General features: G+C 37.4%; 2 protein-coding genes across 7 annotated transcripts in view; one reads left to right on the forward strand and one right to left on the reverse strand.

The window, feature by feature from the left end:
• Positions 1-7,805, forward strand: part of LOC139959060 (uncharacterized) — a 51,936-nt gene extending 44,131 nt beyond the window's left edge. For all 6 annotated transcript variants that reach the window (XM_071956607.1, XM_071956613.1, XM_071956612.1 and 3 more), the window contains exon 12: positions 48-7,805. In XM_071956607.1, the coding sequence (XP_071812708.1) occupies positions 48-56 (9 nt within the window). In that variant the 3' untranslated portion in view covers positions 57-7,805. The remainder of the gene's footprint in view (positions 1-47) is intronic.
• A 177-nt stretch (positions 7,806-7,982) lies between these two features.
• Positions 7,983-17,354, reverse strand: LOC139959058 (uncharacterized). The gene is made up of 8 exons (XM_071956603.1): positions 17,215-17,354; positions 15,770-15,944; positions 15,285-15,532; positions 14,858-15,069; positions 14,324-14,460; positions 10,802-13,964; positions 10,010-10,109; positions 7,983-9,450 (listed from the first exon to the last, which is right to left on the reverse strand). Exons 1-8 carry the CDS (start codon positions 17,251-17,253, stop codon positions 9,403-9,405), a joined length of 4,122 nt encoding a protein of 1,373 aa, XP_071812704.1. The 5' UTR covers positions 17,254-17,354; the 3' UTR covers positions 7,983-9,402.
• Positions 17,355-17,368: the final 14 nt, after the last annotated feature.

Below are 17,368 nucleotides of genomic sequence, written 5' to 3' on the forward strand. Positions count from 1 at the left end.
ACAGAGGATTTCACTCAGAGAGGGTTTCTGTTTGTTTATCTCGACAGGAGGCTTGAATGTCACGTCCTGATATTCCTCAGTCGGTTCCTGGTAAAATACTCTTGATTCACCAGCCACTTCTCCTGGGAAGGGGGGTGTTTTCCCCTTCCTTTATATTTTAAGTTGACTGAAATTTTTTAAATTATGCAATCAGGGATCTTTCAATTAAGAAGAACGAGAATATAAAACAAATACTCTTTTTGTGTTTTGATTCTTCTTCTTCTAATTAGAAAGTCAGACAAAAGGAAATTGAACAATTTTAAATACTTTCTTTTCTTTTTTATTTTCCATTTATCATTTTAATTGTGAATATTAAGAACGGTTCTTAAAATAAGGATGCTACTCATTGTTATTTATTATGTTTTTCTTATCTGCAAGATCATTCATATGCGTTTCAGTGTCTGGTATTGATCTCTGACAATGGTGCTGTGTTTTAGTGTAGGAAGTAGATCTAAGTGTGGGCAAACTTGACATGAAACAATTTTGACTTGGAAATCTCCCTGCTTTGCTTGTTCAGGTGGTGATAAATCCCTATATGTCCCTGGAAAGATGATGTAGGCTGTTTGAAGAAATAATGTGACCATTTTGGACCAAAAAATTCTGTCCTTTCAATGAAATTTATTTTTTCTGGAAGGCAACTCTGTTGGAATATCAATGCACATCTACTCTTTGGTTGGTATTGTTTTTAAGACAAGAATTTGATTCAGATCTGCTAATTATTAGCCAATTTTAGGGAGTATTTTTTATATCCTGATTGTCAGAAATTTGATGAAAAATCTCCTTAAGGGAGAACATAAACAATATATCCTTCTTTCTGCAGTTGATAAGAAGAAGAGGAAGAAGAAAAAGAAAAAAAGCTTGAATGTTTGATAACAAAAGTTAAAGGAGGGTTTGGCAGCAAAAAAATGTATAATTTAGTGGGAAAGAAACTAATCTAACAATTAACACAAATGAGTAAGGACCAAGTTGTAGAAATAGTAGCCATTGCCAGTGTTGTTGAAAGGGGGTGGGGGTGGGGATGGGGTGGTTATGGATCTTGTCATCCTTTGAATGAGAAGCCAAGCCTTTATTGGTATCAGAAAGATTCCTTTCACATGACTTCCCCGGAGATATTTTTGGAGGATCTGTAAACATATTTCCAAATATTCCATAGGCTCGAAAATATTTTTCAAGTAGGGAGGTTTCCAAGTCACAAGTTTTAACCCAATATTTAACATGCATGTTTACAGATATGGTTTTATTAAAATATTTTCTCTTTTCCAGTGCTCCATGTAGATATATTTATTGATAAATTTCTATGTATATTTGTAACTGTAAATAGCGCTCTTATTGTGTCTCCTAAATGTGAATATTCAACACAGTTTTCTCCAACTTTTTTTTTTTTAATTTTTAATTTATTGACCAACCAATACGTCCATTTATAAGTAGAGAGGTTTATGCTAGTACATATTTTTTTTTTTCGTTTTTCAGGGGAGAAATATTTATTTCTCTCTTCTGGGAAATACTTGACAATAATAGGGTGCGTGTGTGTGTGTCTGTGTGTGCAGTGTTTCTGTATGTGTGAGTGTGTAGAAACTTTACATCCTTGATACATCAGACAATCCCACCTTGTTTAGACAAAGCAGTAATATGGTGTACCTTTTCTTGTTCAAAATAGGATGCTTTTCAACTTTAAGTCATTTTTAACGCAGGTTACATGATCATGTCATTTGGTTCTCAAAGTAAGCTAGAAAACAAAAAATTGCGGGAAATGCTTAACAGGATTATGGCACTATTGAAGGTTAATTGGTTATATACCGAAGGTGAAATATGTCACCTTTTGTAAGGCTTGGTTCCTCTGACTGACACTGCTAAAAATCCTATCCCAACCCCAAAAATGATTATCTTGACTTTTTCAGTCTATCCCTTTACAATTTTACTGTTTTTCAGTCTTCTGCATAAAGATCTGGTTTTGTCTATTAAAAATGAACAATACTCAATTAAAAAACAATTCTAGGAAGGGTTTGGCCGTCCTTGCCAATAGAAGGATGGAATGCTTTAAACTGTGATCTAGGTCGTAACCTAAGCTTTGATGTTTTGCATCATCCTGTGTTTTCAACTCTAGAACTCTAGTTGTTTTCAACTCTAGACTCAAGTTTTCCACTCTAGACTCTAGAACTTGCTGTCACTATCGTATAGCTCGTCTCATTGTTGCCTTTGTTATGAATTTCTGATTTGAACGAAGAGAAACAGTAGATGGCTTCCTTCCTCTTTGATATCGGCCACCTCTCCATGCAATTATCTCAATTTGCTCGTACTTAATGTATTTTGGAGTTTTCCACTGCTCATCTTTCATTGGTGTTGCTCCCACAAAAATGTATGTTTCTCTTTAATACAACCGAGTGAAAACTAAGTGCAAATTAAACTTGCCTCGATCTTAAAGCATTGATTATTCAGTGATCACTAGGGACATTACAGTAGGGAACATGGATATTGATCCCAAAGTGTGTTAATGAAATTATCGAAAGCATGAGTCTCGGAATATTCCACAGTCTAAAAGTGAGAATAAGAAAACATTCGTTGACTTGTCACTATATTGCTTTCTCTTTTCCCGCCTTTTTTCTTTGCCCTATTTCATGTGAATAATAAGGACAATTGACTCATCCTTCTATGGCACCTGACAATTAAACAGACCCTAAAAGCAGCTTTTTAGTTTCGGTGCTGATTTTTGATCATTTTTTTCAATGGTATTCGATTCTGTGAATCCATGGCAATGTAGAGCATCACAAATAATGAAGTGAAAGTTTGATTTTTTTTTTTTTTATAAATTTGCTGCTCTATACTTGTGAATCATTGCTAACATGAAAATTGTCTAGGTGTTTTTTTTTTTTTTTAATTATTGGCTCATTAAGCTCTAACTGGTGGAAAATTCTATGAGAGCATCTTTGTTCAATCAACTGAAATCTTTTATTGCATATAATAAGGATCCGTCAGTTAGGTCAAATTGTGAAAACAATCTCGAAGAGCTAGTTTGAAGTGTCCATCACCTAGACGATAATGCTGTTAGTTACCCTCCACTGAAATCAGTCTCTAAAACAATAAGATTTTGAAAAAAAAGTTAATTTCTTTTGAACTATACTGAAATTTTGAAGCTATAGAGATGAACTGTTTTTGATGCTTCTGTTTTTGTTTTGCATTAGTCGGTGACCATAACATTAAACTGTTGTTTTGAGTAAACTGTACTCATAAACAACACTTTCAGACCTGCAGATGGGGCAAGTACCACAGTGTATGCCAGTGGTTGGTTAGTAAGCAGTGAAGTTCCTTGAACATAGTATGCCTGCATGTGTGCTAACTTTATTTAAATCTACCCTGGGGAGAAAGGGAGGCTTTTGAGCTTGTTCTAAAGAGTTCTCTCTTTATATGTACAAAGAATGTTTTTAGCTTTACCACAGGTCACACTGTATCTTTCTTTCTTTTTTTTGACTTTGGACCATATTTTCATTTTGTAAACCATTCCAGAAATTATATTTTACTGTAGCTAAAAGTGACATATTTTGTATATTTTGGTAAAAAACAACCACAGATCCCCACAATAATTGCCTGTTGCATTAACTAGAAACTGCTAGATCAATTTTCTTGTACAATGTGCGTTGCATTCTAAAGGGAATACCAAACCCATTATACGTGATAATTTTTCTTGATTGTGTCACAAAGATCATTCGGAGCTTAGGTTTATTTTTGACAAGATGCAAAAGAAGAATATAATCTAAACATCCTGATGAAACTTTTATTCTCCTCCAACGGGTTGCCAGAAACTCAGAGTTGGAGGGGCACCATTAACTTATGGAGGGGCACAACTAACTTAAGGAGGGGCACCAACAACTCAAAGAATGGCACAATACTCGTGTCCTGTAACTCTGTGAAGGTTTTGTACACATGTTGATGGCACAGATTTGGGGGGAGGAGTATTCAACCGCATTAGATCCTCCTGCCGTGTAAATTATCACTTGAACACAAAATTATGGTCACAACTAATATTTAAGGCAGCTTCTTGATTTTGTTGAAACTCATTCTCAATATTGATACCCAAATTCCATAACAATTGAAATTCATTAGCTTGACTAGTTAAATTTTATTTAAGAAAAAATAAGACATTCAAAATTTTGGAACTGGCTGATATGCTCTTTGATTTGCTTCCTATAGGAGCTGACTTCATATAATAGTTTTGTGATAGTCTAAGCAGTCCAGCCACTTTAATTAATGAGCCTGTGATGTTTAAAGTTTCATTTCACACACACACGAAAAAAGACACTTAAAGTAGTGTAATTCTGCTATACAACCTGGTATGATTTCAGTGCTTTATAAAAAAATAAACTACAAGATATCAAAATAAATTTTAGACCTACAGTCATCCTTTAATTCATTCCCTAACTATCATCCATTTGGTGAAAACAAATTAGGGACATGGTTTCACAGTTTAATTAACTGTAACCTTTGCTGACTAATTAAGAAACAAGTTTAGGGAGAGCTTTAAATCTTCTGTTTACTCTGAAACAGGTGACAATTTTAAAAACAAAACCTCACCAGTTTGCGTTAATCGAATGTAGTTTGTTTTCTCACCCGTTGGCGGAGCAGCTGCTTTATGCATCTCCCTGACTCCTTCCCCCTCCATCGACCTTGCTAGCATGACTCTTTGCTTCTGTCTTGTATGTCAGTTTAAAATATTGCTAGTCATTTGGATTTATTCAACCGAATCTGTTAGACTTAAACAAGAAAGGCATCTTTTCTCATAGGCCAATGGGGGGGGGGTAGGGTGGAGGGGTGAGGAGTAATGTAGTAGGTTGTATTAGCAAAATGATATCCTCCTAGCATGTTGATGCATTCCTAGTTGCCATATGGAACCAAATCTGCATATATATGCAAATATTGAAATTGTGAATAACTATTAAGGCTTATTACTCGTTGAACAACTGCTTCTAAGAAACATTGCACTTAATTACCGGTGTGAAATTTTGGTGGAAAAGTGAAAGGAGATGGGAAAAAGTATTATATTTTGAGAATTTGAGGGAGCCAGAGTGAAATAAACTAATTCAGTGTATCTAAGAGATGATGGTGGACAGTGCTAATGTCAAAGATTGAAATTTAAATTAAACGAGAGTGCCAGGAAGGGAGAAGAGAATGAAAGTGAAGAATTTAAAAGTAAACCTCAAATTTATAGCTAAGTTTTTTTGTTCTTCCATCTAAATTCAACTACATGTAAAATGTAACTTATTATTAAAAGAAAAATGCTTTTAAATGTTATTTTGTACAGACTTGTAAATTTTTTTGAAAACCAAAAATTGGGTGATTATTTTGTGTCACCAGTCAGTGTGCAATATTTGACTATTTTGTAAGTGTACGTTCTGTAGAGATTTCTGAAATATCGTTGTAAAATTATTTACAAGAGAAACATGTTTGACTTAGAAAGTGATTCCTCACCGATATCAACTGTTTTATGTGAGTTGATTGCCTGTTTAGACCTCTTCCATCGTGGTGAACTTTGAGGTCAACTTAAGTTGATGCTGAGGCAGATTAGTTCCCCAGAAGTGTATCCAAAGGGAAAGAAGGGGCCAAGGGGGGGGGGGGGGCGGGCAGAGGTGTGGGTTGAGGGGGAATGGAAGGTGACCAAAGGGGAATTCAAGTTCTGATCAAATTTCTTCATGTACTTTATGCCAAATGGACCGACCCTACATCTATAACTGACAAGTGAATTTTCAGAACTTTCCGTTAGTACTGATCTTGTTGGAACTTTTCTTTTTGTGGACAACCTGGAACAAAGAAACTTAGGACATCCCACAAAGTTACTGAAAACTTTACAGCCCTGCCTGTTTAATTTCTGTTCTGCTTAGAAGCTGGGATCAGCTTCCGTATTATACATGCGATCTGTTGATAGGATCTTTTTAATGCCACATATTGAAATATTCCTAACTGTGAGAGCCAAAAGCAAAATGGTAAGGAAAGGACAAACTTGTATCCAGCATACACACTTAACGGACCGTAGTATTCTGTCCAAAAATTTAGGGATGCAAGATTTCTTAATCATTTCAAGTGTCTTGTTTGTTGAAATCAAGCAACGGCATGTTTTCGGGACCAGTTTTTCATTTGTGAATTGTTTGTGTTATTCATAACATATCAATAGCAATGTTACTCTGTAACATTAAATCCTTGGTGGTTATAACAAGTAAAGAAAGTGGTGTTACAAGATATTTTGGGTTCGGGATGTGTATTTTGAAAAAAAGAGTCTATTTATGGCATTATTGTTTCCAATGTTAATTCAAGTATGTCATTTTAATACTTGGACAGAATTCTTTGTACGAAGGATCCCTCGGAAAAACTGTTGAATATCTATAGATCCTTAATAATGTTAGGTAACCCGGCCTACAGGTTTCTATAAGTATTCAAGTTGTAAGATTGTTTGCATAGATGAATGTGAACAATCTATAATTTTGGCATTTCATTTCATTTGTTGATATGAACATTTTTCTAGTATTTGTCATTTCAGAACCTGTCTGTTCGTTTAGTGTTGTTGGCTTCAGTATCAACGGTATGTTAATTGATGGATATGTGAGAATCAAGAAAAAAGGACCAATTATTATTTTCTTCAATCTTGTACATTTTATGTAAACAAACCTGTCTAATTTATGCACCAATACTTGTTCACCAGTTGGTCATTGTTATGTTAGCTTCATACTACAGGATAGGTATGGATGTGGGTGCGGGGGGGGGGGGGGGGTGGGGGCATGGTGAGGTGCACAGGGAAGCCATGTTTAATTCCTTTAATGAAAGTTTCATTTTCTTCCATTGGTTGCTATTAACACTGTGCCAGCACAGTATACACATATATACTGGAAGAAGAAATCTCTCCTGAAAGAAATTCTACCGAGCCAAGTTACATTTAGCAGTTCTCATATCTTACATTTTGCCATGATTATATGTGGACAGACAGGTTTTAACTGTTTAGGAAGTATATTTCCATTTTATAATTTAGATGGGATTGAACAAAAAAAATTAAATCCTTGGCTCAATGTAGACCATTCTCAGGTTATTTAAAAATTAAAATCAATGCACCCAATTTTATCAGTTTCCTCCTTCAATTTTAAAATATAAAAAAATTATTAGTAAGTGTCTAGTAGTGTTCCCAATGTGTAACAGTGTGAAGCCTATGTATATATCCTACCATGGTAGATGTATGTGAAGACGTGAATGTTTTGTGCCGACTCATCTGTTGATTATTCCCTTTCATTGCATAAAAGTAATTGTTCGTGTTTGTCCCTGAAGAAGCCCTTTTGTTTTTGTAATTTTCCTGTTTTAGTGAAGTTTAATTTCGACATTTTATGTATAACGCATCTTCCAATTTTACCGTCAAAGGTCAAAGTGCACGTTTTGCCAGGTACGATTCCTTCCCATTTTCTTTTTTCGTCATTCAGTTTCTACCCTTCAGCTGTTTTTTGTTAGTATCTGTTCTACATATTACTGAGGTTTTTTTCCCCTTTAATAGTACTATTTATTGTTAGTCCAATGCATATTTTCAAATTTTTTTTAAACGGTTTTTGTAAACTTTTATGTTATACTCACCCAGATATGTACACGCTACATAAAAGCTCTATTATTATTCCAACAGAAAAGCCGGCACATTTTTGTATACTAGCCAAAGCACCTTGCCATATTTGTTTATGGAAAGCGAGTCAAAAAGTGTAAAATGAGAAAAAGTTAAAAATAAAATATGCAGATGAATCATACCTCCATTATATTGTCATTTTCGTTTTGTTTCTTAATAATTTCTTACTAACATTTTTTTTGTGGGTGGTGGAGGAGGGGGGGGGGTGGTAGGCCATTATAAATATAAATAAAAACATACTTTAAAATTTCTGTTAAGTTCTTTTGCTAATTAAGAGAAATCGAAAAAATAAAAACACAGATAATTTGATATGTACAGAGTAGGTTTATATTAAATATTAAATAATTTCTGAAACACGTCCAAAGTTTTTAAGTTAAAAAGTCAATAAAATTTAAATCACAGAGTGGAAACACATTAACAAGCAAACCTTCAAAGACTAATTACAACATTTAATGTCGAGAAAGAAACATCATTTGAACCATTTCTTAGTTTATCTGTATCTATTTCTATTTCATTGGCATTATCTTCAAGACCATGTTGAAGTTAGCTTCTAGGTTCATTCTGATGATGGTACTGTAACTCCAAAAGAGAGGGAGTGAATCATCAATGCAGAAGAGTTGAAACTATCTTCTTTGTCATGTGCAAATATTTTATTCACAACACAAGATTACTAAATGCTCTGAAACTGCGAAACTGCATTTTTGATAAAGACTGAAATTTAGAGTAAAAGTTAGCAGACACAAATATTGTGCCCCTCCTTGAAATTATTGATGCCCCCTAATTCAGTATTCCTAGCTACAGGCCTGGTGTTCCCGTGTTATCTGCTACAGAAATGATCCTAAAAAAATCTGAAAGATGAATTTTTTGTTAAGAAATTCCTACATGTAGCCTAGCCAAGCATAAATTAGGCCGACTTTCCTAACAGATGCATATAACTATACCTGTAGATACTGTATACATAAGATGCTAGGTCACAATTGGTCTTCGGACAACTGACATAAACGGTTATTTCCAGAAGATTAGGACATTTGGGAGAAAGAGAGAAAATAGAAAGAAATGATTCATAGTGGGTGAAGTTAAAACTGTACTATGAGACATAGGTCTTGTGGGAAAATGTTCCAGGGTTGTCTATTCAAGTCATGAAACATGAGTATACCTCAGCTTCAAGTATCGGAGAGAATAAAGTGATATGCAAATGAGCGGATCGCTACACATGTAGGCAACAAAGATGTACCACATTATCTTGTGCACTCCAACCAAAGTGTTTTTATAAAAGACATAAATTCAGGGCCTTCAAACCTGCTTTGCAAAATTTGGACACTAAATTATTCGCTGAGTGTAGCTGTATGTAAACATCTATGTAGGAGTCAGGGTTCCCCTTACCTGTTCCTCCTTTCCCATTCCTCTCACCCCTCCCACCCTTCCCCTAACCCCATTCCCTCTCTGCACTTCTCTGCCCTCCACATTGTATCTGTAAAAAGGTGAACAGTTTGAATATCACTTACTACTACCAACCAGTTTATTGGTGAAAGTGAGAGGAGGGATCAGGACCCCAGGGAAGGTGATGCAGAGGGGGGCGGGGGAGGGGGAGGGGGAGGAGGGTGGCAGGATGGTGTTATCAACTGCATCATCTTCTAATAACTACTCCACAGCTTTCTTTGATGCTAGCATTACCCACATACATTACACTAAGTCTGTTATTTATATGACTGAATGTCAGAACTCTAAGCCACGTTTGTTGCATCGCCGAGAGCCGTCCTTGCCATTGAATCCTGCAAGATGAAAGAGACAGCAAAACTGAGTAATTGAGAATAGAGCCAGAGTGTCAGAAATAATTGTAAAGTCTGTCAGACCAGAGCCATACATTGAGGGTGAAGGGGTATTGTGGGTTAATAATTTAACAGAAATTCAATGTCATGTGTGCCATTTCAGAGCAACAGAATAGTGTGCGTTCACTAATGACTGTTATTTGTTGTAAGGTGAGGTTAGACTTGTTGTTAACAGAAGCGTCTTGATTGCTGTTTGTGAGGTTGAATGTTTGGCTAATCTGGATGACATGAAATGTTATGTAGTGTAGCAGGTTCAATACTACTACTACCATGAAAACGTTAACAAATTTTTTTGGGAGGGGTGGAATTTATTTACTAAGCAGCACCGGATTAAAGTAAGTTCAATTATTTCTTCTCATTATGAGAAATACACAGACATTTTTTGAATGCAAAAAAAAATTGACGAAATGCAGAAAGTTACTTTTATAGAGGCTGTTTTCAATTTTATTGGTTAATCCAACTAAGAAAGACTTGTTGATTCTTTTGGCCAATTCTGATTTACCTGACTTGTGACCTTTCCTGGCTTTTTGCCCTTCTTGCACTTGACCAGAGGTGACGTCAGAAGCTTGGTATCCGTAAATGGATCCCCTCGTCTTAATTTCCTGCGATGAAAAAAATAACAGAGTTACTTTTGAAGGGAAAGTTTGATTGTCATATGAAACAATGCATGACTATCTGAAACAATGACAAACAAATACAAGCTCCCATTCTTGCATTGTAATGAGTTTTGAATGAGAGAGACCAGATCTCAAGATTGTGTTTGTCAAAACACTAAAAATATCAATCTGAGGCTTCAAATGAATATAGAACTTTTATCCAAGTTATACACCACAGACAGACTTAATTCCTGTACACTGTTTACTGTAAGGCTGTGGATACTTGTAGAGTTTTGACCAAACAACACACGTACAAGCTAATGCATAGTGTTGACATATTGCACAACACTTTGACATTCATATACTTTGTTATTGTATGGTACTGAACAAACTGCTGCTAATGTATAAAAACATGACTATCACATCTTTGGGATTTGTAGCAATTTGAACATTTTGAATAGTATTTTGCCGTACAAGGACAGATATTTTCACTGACATGAAGAATTTTACTTTCTTTATGGGGATTATAAGATTAATGTATAACAGCTTTGAGGAACTCACTTACAAATCTTCAGTTGGGATTAAATGCAGACCCTCTGTACATATACTTGCACTGACTTTTTGTGTTAAGAAACGAACAGGATATATAGAAGCTATAAGCTATGTAGAATGTCACATAAGACCATTACTTGACTTACTTTCCAAGAGAAGGTTCCTTCAGATTCTTGGCTGCTTTTGTTCTTGCTTGCCTAGAAGGACGCCTTCCAGTTTCCTCAGGAACTTCCTCTTCGTGGGTGGGTTCGTCTGCAGGGATGCTTGGCTTTCCATCTCCGCTCTCATCTATAGCACACATGTTTTCCTTTTCAATTCTCTCAATATCATCTTTAAACATCACCTGACTTTTTCGGTGAGACGTCTGCAGACTCTTCTTACCCAGAGCTTGGCCCTGTTTCTTATTTCCAATCGTTTCTTTCTCATCCATTTTACGTTCATCTGCTCGTTCTTTGCTGTCATCGCTCGAGCCACTCGCCTCTTCTTTCTGGCTCCTCGTACCATCGACCTCCACTTCTCTTTCCTGTCCCATTTCGCTTCCAAAGTTATCTTTTCCTGTCAAATTTTGTTTCACTTGGATGTTTCTTTTCTCACTCTTTATTTTGACAGTTCCTTGTTCACTCCCTGAATGGTGCCTCATCCTCGGTATCGCAGATGGCCGTTTCACATGGATCTTGGACGAAGACGATTCATCCGAGGAATAGCTTTCGTCGTGGCTGAGACCGTCGTCCGAACTGTCCGACGGCAAGATCACTCTCTTTTTTGGTCGTGGTACCTTAGAGACGGTCTTCTTTGAAGGCTTAGGATCTATTTTCTTCCCTTTGGCTATTTTACTACTTTTCGTCTGTCGGATTTCTCCTCCAAAGCCACTTCCTTTAATTTCAGATTGTTTTTTGGGGGGTGAAAGTTTATCATCTCCTCCTACCTCATCACATTCCATCAAGTCATACATTTCATCTTTATTTTCTTCAGCATCATCTTTTCCCAATTTGCCTATATTCGTCTGGTCTTCCTTGGTTCTTGAAGCCCTTGTGCTACTTCTCTTCTCGGGTTTACTTTGTTCCACTTCTTCAGCGTCAGCTTTGATTTCATCAGAAACTTTCATCTCCTCCAGAGATTTCCTCCTACCCCTATCACTCTTTGTCTTCTTGCTCTTCTTTCCAACAGGTGATTTCCTCCCTGATTTTTTCTTCATATCTACCTCTTCTTTCTCCTCTTCATCTTCATCTAAGTTTTCATCTGGGAACCCTTCCTCTCTCTTTAACCTTTTGTTGGATTCCTTCCTCTCTTCTTCCAAAGTCTTCTGACAGTCCTTCGAAATTTCTTCCGACTTTCTCTTCTTCTGATTTACTTTCTCCTCCCCGATATCTTTATTCACCTCATCTTCATTTCTCTCTTCCTCATATCCATCGTCATCCTCATCCTTGTCGACATCTTCAGTCTTGCCATCTTCCTCGTCTTTTGACTTTACATCAAACGTACCCCTCCTTCTTACTCTAAGCTCCTTTTCTTGTGCATTCTTTCTCTCTTTTTCGATATGCATGATAGAAATTGTTGTGTCTTGCTTAGCCGATTTGGTGCTCGATTCACAAATTTCATCCTTCAATTCATCCTCTTCCCTTCCATGAACTCCATCTTCTTCTAACCCAGTTTCCTCACTACTACACTCTGGCACAGTTTTGCTTTGCATTTTGAGGCAAACAGTACCCCTCCTAGCGATCCTTCGGGATTTCCTTTCGTTTCCGGTATTAATCTCATTCACACCTCTCTCCTCCTCGGCATTCGTCTCATGATCTTTTTCCTCTTTTGATTCCAAATCTTTAAGTTTACTCACACCTCTGCAGCTAACTCTGAAGGTCTTCCTCGTCTTTTTCGATCGTCTCTTGGGTTCTCTACTGGTTTGACTATACGCTTGATTCTCTCCTTCGATATCGTTTAGGAAATCTTTCATCCACGATTCTTCCAAGAGGCCGTTGAGACTCTCGTCGGCAATTCCCTTGGCTGATTCTCCACCTCCTAAATCTGCACCAGATGGTTGCCTCTTCTTAATCAGTGAGGTCTTTCTTCTTCTGCCTGTCTCTGAGTGGGCGTGCTCTCCTTCTGCTTGTGAATTCAATATGGTGTGGGTGAACTCTTTGTCTAACGACTTCTTTGGATCGTAAAGCCTCTTCTTCTGCTTCAACTTTGCCATTTTCTTCTGGAAATTTGGTTTCCTCGACAGAGCATTGAAACTCTCTTCTAGGTCATCCCCCGTCCCATGACTTGACTCGGTCAACACTTGACTTAAAGGTTTCAGCTCTCTGTGTATTGGCCTTTCTTCTCCGGTGAAGGGCGAAGAGATAAGAGTGCTGTCCATGCCTGCATAGATATCTGGCGCACGAGACCTCGACGACGTCCCTTTCTCTACGGCCTTGTTGTGTGGCTGTCTCGATTTTCGTCTCGTCTTCGGGTTGCAATCTTGAATCTGTTCATCTTCCTTCTCCAATTCCTGGCTCTCTTGACCTGAACATTCCATGTTTCCCACACCCTCTTCAAGACTTTTCACACCGGCCGGAGAAGAGTAATTCTCTCCCGGTTCGCTCTTCTCACTCTCCGTGGACAAATTCTGTACGAATTCCGACTTGCTCTTCTGATTCTGATGCGGGGACGCAGGTTTTGTGAAACTCTCTCCGACAGATAGATCGAAGACCGAGGATTCCGAAGTGGTACCACTTTTCTTTGGCGCTACTTTCTTACCGGTCAACTTTTTTGGAATCTTCCTGGATGCTCTGCCTCCTTTTGAAGACTTCTTTTTGATACTGACCTTCCTCTTTTGCTTCTCCTCCTTCACTGATGGTGACTGTGTCCCCGACTTTTTGTAGTCATCATCTGTAATGATGACATCATCTTTCTCCGGTTTGCTCGCAACCATCATTTCTTCGTTGGAATGTAAGTATCCCTCATCCTGATGTGTCAGTTCCATTTCCGTTTCTTTATAATCTGTTTTCTCTAAACACACTTCCCCAGCTAAGTCTTTGCCCTCTCTTGCTAGCGAAGGGGATGAACCTTGAAGATACGGGGAAGTTTCTGGTACCACTGGAGGAGGACTCTGTTGTCCCTCTTTGTCTTCGTCACAAGTAGGAGATGAGAGGCTGGGCGACGCATTCCCGGTTTCCTCTACCGTGTCACATCGGTTTGTGGTATCTGTCACAATTGCTTGTCTCATTTCATTGACATCAAGGTAGAAGGTCCCCCTGGAACGTCTATTTGAAACAGTGGACTGTCTCTTAAGTTCTTCTCCAGAGACACTAAGGCGATTCGGTGTTGTGTCTGTTAGGGTTTAAGAGAAAAGAAGATTAAACACTTTCCTAGTAGTGAGCAACTGTAATGTAGGAAAAATGAACTTTAGAATCTTTTGGCATATCATGTCAAAGAGTCAACAAATATCAGGAACCCAATGTCAAAGCGAATGACTTTATTAAACCAAACAAATTGATTCATCTTGCATTTTGTAACAACATTGCCATTGATAATCTTCGCACTTTCTAATCATTTGTTTTTCAAGCTTGTAAATTTTGTATTAAAAACATTTACTTCATACAGTCATACCACATGATCACAGAGAATAAATATACTCAGCATATGACTGACAGGAAAATCAGCTACAGTATTAAACAATCATTATTTACCTTGATGATCATGCAGGCCAGCAGTATCGTTGTTCAAATTGCTGGAATCTTTTGCTCTCTCATCTTGTTTATCATTTACTTCTGGCGTTGTCTCCCTGGAGTTATTTACACACCCTTTTTTGTAATAAATGTTGGCCCTGAAATTATAAAAAAAATAGAGAAATTCATCTGAGAGACTCTGATTCTCCACTTTCGGTGTTTACTAACTAATGGATACATGAGTTGGTTGCATACTGGTCAGTGGGAATTCATTGTCATCGAGAAAATCCATTGTGAAACAAAACGAAAAGAGATTGCAATAAAAAATAAGGAAACATAGATGGAAAAAGAAAGAAGCAAAGAAGGGTTCAAAAATAAGAAAAGAAAACATCAGCAAGGTTACTTCTTCTTTCTTTCATTGTAAAGTACCCGTTTTTATTTGGGGATCAATAGCAGGAGATCGTCTGTACTAGCAAAAAGTGTTTGCCGGAAATTTCAGTAAAGTTATCCAACCCTGACTCCAGACAGAGTCTACCTGAAGAATAAATTAAGTACCTGGACATTGCTTCTGAATCCTCCATGGGAACTGACAAAGTATCCCTAAAATTATCCTCTGAAAGAGAACCTTTAGGCACAAAGAAGCTGGAGCCTTTAGACAGTGATGGTGTATTGCATATCCCAGCTGCTTTATCTATCAATGTCACCGTGTTCATGAGATACTTCCCGGTTACGTCATTCAATAACTTCTTTACCTCGTAAATTCGTTTCTGTGCAGAAGAGAGGGGGGAAAAATGTCAAATTCTGCTCTAGTGGGGAATATGTATATTATCAAATTTAGCTTAACAACTGAATTTGGAATAAACATGGAAGCATATTCATAATTTCATGATGGCACAATTGAAGAAAAGTGGTCAATGAACCCAGAGTGCTGTTCTTCATAAAAGTTGAAACGTCTCATAAGACGTTTTGCTTTTCCTCTTACCCGTTGTTTAGATTCTGATTCCTGAAAATGAGTAATTAGGTCCATCAGACTTATTCCTTCAAGTTTTAATTCCTGAATGGTTCGATAACTCTGTCGTAGCTCGTGCTGAGAAGTTTCAAGAGCGCACTGAAGTTCAAAGATGGTGTCCTTATCTTGGCGACTCTCACAGCGGGCTTCCTCCAGTGCCTTGGCCAATGCACGGTTGTTGGCCCTTAAACTTATCTTAAGTTGTAAGGAAGCATTTGTAACTGATGAAGATTTGAAGAAAACAATTTGTCAGTTAAACATCCCACTTGCCAGTAGCTGCCTAAAAACCTTCTGTCTACTCTCACTACAACAAATTCTCTCTTTCCAGCTGTAACTACTGTATAAACAAGGTAATGGCATTTTGGTACCAAAAAAAAAAACATGGATTAATTCATCAAAGGCAGCTCAAAAAGCTAACTACTGTAAAGCAACAGATTAAAGAGCATGCATTTACTTACTGTTTGCTCTTCGTGATCGACTGAGGTCTGCTCTCTTTTGTCTCTTTTCTCTCATCCTTTCTTGTATGTCCCTCATGACCACATCATTTTCGTCATATGCAACTGGTGGAATTCTTTGTCTGCCAACTTTCTTGGGACTGCCATCTGTCTTTGTTAACGGAGTATCCAGCTCCATCTATCAACAATGTCAGACAAGTATATCACAGGTCTGTTAGATTTGTGTATATTGGATTTGGGGTTTGTAATTTTTCCAAATAAAGCTTAAAAAGCCAAACATGCTAATCCCTAAGCTACTACTAGAACTACTAGTAATCTGCTCAAAGCATTACAGTACTCATAGCACACGACATGGGAACCAATGATGTGGCTACTTCAGTTAAACTGGGAGCAACATGTACTCTTAACTTGGGGCCTTTTTGCAATGAGGGGTGGATAAAGCCCTCCGCCCCCCCCCCTCCCTAAGAAAATCCAAGTAGCCTAGTAAGCAGTAGAAATCTCTCTTTAATACCAGGATTAATTAGTTCATGGGGTCAATGAGGTTGCTTTAAAGCTAATGTTACGCTGTAAGTAACTGATACATAACAATTAACAAACTTCAATAAACACTGGGGGCAACATGTAGGATGGTGACTTCGAAGTTCGGCCACTTAAGACTTAAAACACCCCAAAACTAAATCTTCTGGTCTAAATCACCAGAAAATATACTTCATATGGTGGGAGAATTGTGTTTTAGTACGATACACGGCCAAACTTTCTTTCCTGCAAACTGTTTTCACGTTGTTTTCCAAGAAAATTCTTCGTGATTGTGGAACTGGTATTTCTTGCTAGAGTATTGCGAAGTTCGGACACGCAACCCACAGTGTGGCGCTGGTGATAAAATTGGTGGCGCAGTTGCTTTTTCAGTAATTATAACAGACTTCATAGATCTTCGTCATTTTATTGACAAATATGTAAGTAATTTCTTGCACACGGGTCATTTTGGAGAGAAAATAACTGTAGCTTCGTACTTTTTGGTGAAATTTGACTCTTCCTGTAGATTTTCATGGTGAAATCGTGTATTTCTTAGGGTGCCCGAACTTCGCAGTATGGCGAACTTCGCAATACTGACTATACTCTTACTAGTCTTAGTCTTATTAAGTTAGGGCCATTTTTCAATATTCACAACAAAGCAATACTAGGCCTAGGCCTGTTAGATGCAATATAAAGTCATAAAATTAAGGCTTCAGAGTCTAAGTCAAATAGTATGCTAACGTTTGGACTAAATTATAGGCTTATATAGGTTAGGCTGTTATTGTTAACGTAGCCTAGCCTAGGCTACGTCGTTAGGCTAAAAATAGTTTAGCTGAAAATGACGAAGGTTGAAATGCGAAACTAACACCAGAAAGATATATTATTTAAATAGATACCGCACTAAATCAACAATCACATGAACTTTATAAACTCACATTCTTAGTTGAGTCGTCAGGGTAGGTTTCAGACATCATCGAAAGGGGTATACTTCCCTTGTCTTTTTTTTGTATTTAGTATTCTCACATTCAAATTAGTACCTTTAATTCTAGAGCTAAAAATGATTGGTCGTTGACGTATACGTCATTTGAC

The sequence above is a fragment of the Apostichopus japonicus genome, chromosome 18 (assembly GCF_037975245.1).
Source record: "Apostichopus japonicus isolate 1M-3 chromosome 18, ASM3797524v1, whole genome shotgun sequence".
Lineage (NCBI taxonomy): Eukaryota > Metazoa > Echinodermata > Holothuroidea > Aspidochirotida > Stichopodidae > Apostichopus > Apostichopus japonicus.